This window comes from Austrofundulus limnaeus, unplaced genomic scaffold, assembly GCF_001266775.1.
Source record: "Austrofundulus limnaeus strain Quisiro unplaced genomic scaffold, Austrofundulus_limnaeus-1.0 Scaffold69, whole genome shotgun sequence".
In the NCBI taxonomy this organism is placed as follows: domain Eukaryota; kingdom Metazoa; phylum Chordata; class Actinopteri; order Cyprinodontiformes; family Rivulidae; genus Austrofundulus; species Austrofundulus limnaeus.
Window position 1 is genome coordinate 2244780 of NW_013952471.1, and position 2274 is coordinate 2247053.

At 35.0% G+C, this 2274-nt stretch overlaps 1 protein-coding gene across 5 annotated transcripts in view; it reads right to left on the reverse strand.

Annotated features, from left to right (window-relative positions):
• The window catches only part of LOC106519018 (regulator of G protein signaling 9), a 19934-nt gene that overhangs the window by 6548 nt on the left and 11112 nt on the right, over nucleotides 1-2274 (reverse strand). For 3 of the 5 annotated variants that reach the window (XM_014010488.1, XM_014010490.1, XM_014010491.1), the window contains exons 9-11: nucleotides 1256-1318; nucleotides 365-394; nucleotides 227-288 (exon numbers count right to left, since the gene is read on the reverse strand). In XM_014010488.1, coding sequence (XP_013865942.1) covers nucleotides 227-288; nucleotides 365-394; nucleotides 1256-1318 — 155 coding nt within the window. Of the gene's footprint in view, nucleotides 1-226; nucleotides 289-364; nucleotides 395-1248; nucleotides 1319-2274 lie in introns of all 5 variants that reach the window. The other 2 variants (XM_014010494.1, XM_014010489.1) reach the window with 2 other exon arrangements.

Consider the following 2274-nt stretch of genomic DNA (forward strand, 5'->3'; position numbering starts at 1 on the left):
AACTCTCAGACTGAAGAAGTCTCTTGGAGGAGAGACGAAACGTTTCATTAGAGAAGAACCCGTCCAGAAGACCTATACAATTTTTTTTTCTTTTTAAGTCATCAAAAGCTGCTCATTAAATCCTTTTATCTGTGTCTTAGCTTGGATTTTGGTMAAGATAGTGAATCCTCTCGATGAACAAGAAAGGCAACAACGTAAAAAAATAATATGCATATGAGTGTCTTACGCGCCAATGGACACAGACGACTTCACTCTGGGCCTCATGATGGCCTGTTGGGTGAAGATCATCTACAAAAGGTAAGAATGTTCAACTGTTAGCTGTACAACACACAAAGGGACAAATAAATAAAAATAAAAAACTCACAATTCTCTCATAGTAATCAGGAGTTTGAATCTGGAAACAAAGGTACATACTTTAAATTACAATTTATACAAACAATGCAGTGTAAAATCTGAACGCTAGCGGTCAAGCTAACAATAACAGAATATAAGCTAAAAACTAAAACTTGCAGAACAAAACGTAAATGTAGCAAAACAATAGCTAAAATCAGCAAATCTGATTTTAAAATAAAAAAACTGTAGCTTAAAGCAGCAAAATGTATACTAAATCTATCAAAACAGTTTAAAAAGCAAGGTATGTGCTAATGCTAAAATCAACAAAATGATGTCTAAATTTAGCAAAGCTGTAGCTAAAACCAGTTATACAGATGCTAATGCTAAAATAAGCAAAATCATAGATAAAATATGTCCAGCAAATGCTAAAATGAATGAAATTMTAACTAAAATTAACAAAGCAATAAATGAATAAATGAACAAAATAGTAGCTAACAGCTAAAAGTAGCAACTTGGTAGCTACATGCTAAAAGGACCATAAATACACAAAAATAAAGCAAGTATGCTGAAGCAGATTTTACAGAGATGTGCTAGATTTTATTTTAGAGGAAGTTAAGTATTTTGAAAAGTATAAAAGTTACAAAAAACTAAAGTTACAGCATCCCATCAAGCTTTTTTTTTGTTTGTTTTGTTTTGATAAGAACCATGGAAATTATCTGCAGAAAGGAAACGAAAGAGAAGAGAAAAATAAAAAGAAGAGAGGGAAGAAACAGATAGGACCAATATTAGAAACAGACACTGTAAACTTAAAACGAAAGCATTGTTTACTGCAGCTGCATTCATGCATTAAAGCTTCTTATTGAATATAAGCTGATTGGAAAGATTTATGCTCATTCGGGTCATGCGGGGACTGACCTGGTACCTCGTCTGCATTAGGATCTGTTCTTCGATCCAGTCCATAGTTCATGGCACTCACTGTCCCCGGCTGCAGACGCATTAAAAAAAGCCAATTAGGCATTGTGTGTTTACSAAATGACTAATTAATCGCAGCAGATGCCTGTTTTTTGATGCTAATCATCGGCTGATTATGTATAGCATTTTTTTCTGGCCATCTGGGACTCCAAGAAGCTAGTTATAAGTGGAAATGTATTTCTTGCGATTATTTCATTCACTTACACCTGCTCTTTCCATTTATACTGATTTTTTGTAAATATGATCCATCTGGCATGASTTTTCTACATTTTTTAATTTCAGTATTTTTTGCATTATCCTCTTCTCCGATCAGCTTGATTAGGATTAGTTCACTTCTTAAATTTATCTGAAGGGTCCACCAGTATATCGTATCGTATCGTATCATATCGTACAGGCCGTATATCAGGGTTATAAAACAATAAAAATGTTAAAATACCTAATAAACACAAATTTAAAATTATTTTATCACATTTTGTGAAATTTTTAACAAAACTGGTGCCAAACAGAACATCCCATTTAATGCCATTCATGTTAAAGAATGATTGACAGATGTTTTTTTCCCGCCCCCCAGGGTTTGCTGCTCATTGAGGCTTACTTTGTTCAGCCCAGGGTCAGCCCAAGGCCACAGGCTTTAGCCAATGAGGGTGGACGTACAATAACGTGCCTCGAGTGTATGTGGGTGTGGTTTGGAGTAGACTGAGTGTCTAAGGTGGCGAGCTAGATTAACATAAACGAGAAGAATTATTTAATTTGTTTTCCTTGATATTGTTGGAGGAAAAATGAAAGTGACGAGGTTGGGGGTGGATAGACCAAAGGAAATTCAAATCTAGCAAACGGAAAAGTGGCAAAACCGAGTGAAATGGTTTCAACGAAAGGTTGGCTAACGGCAGGTGTAGCTAACAAATCTCTTTTCTGATTTATTTCTTTTTTTCAAATTGGATGGTTCTGTGTTGGAATCAAATCTGCAGC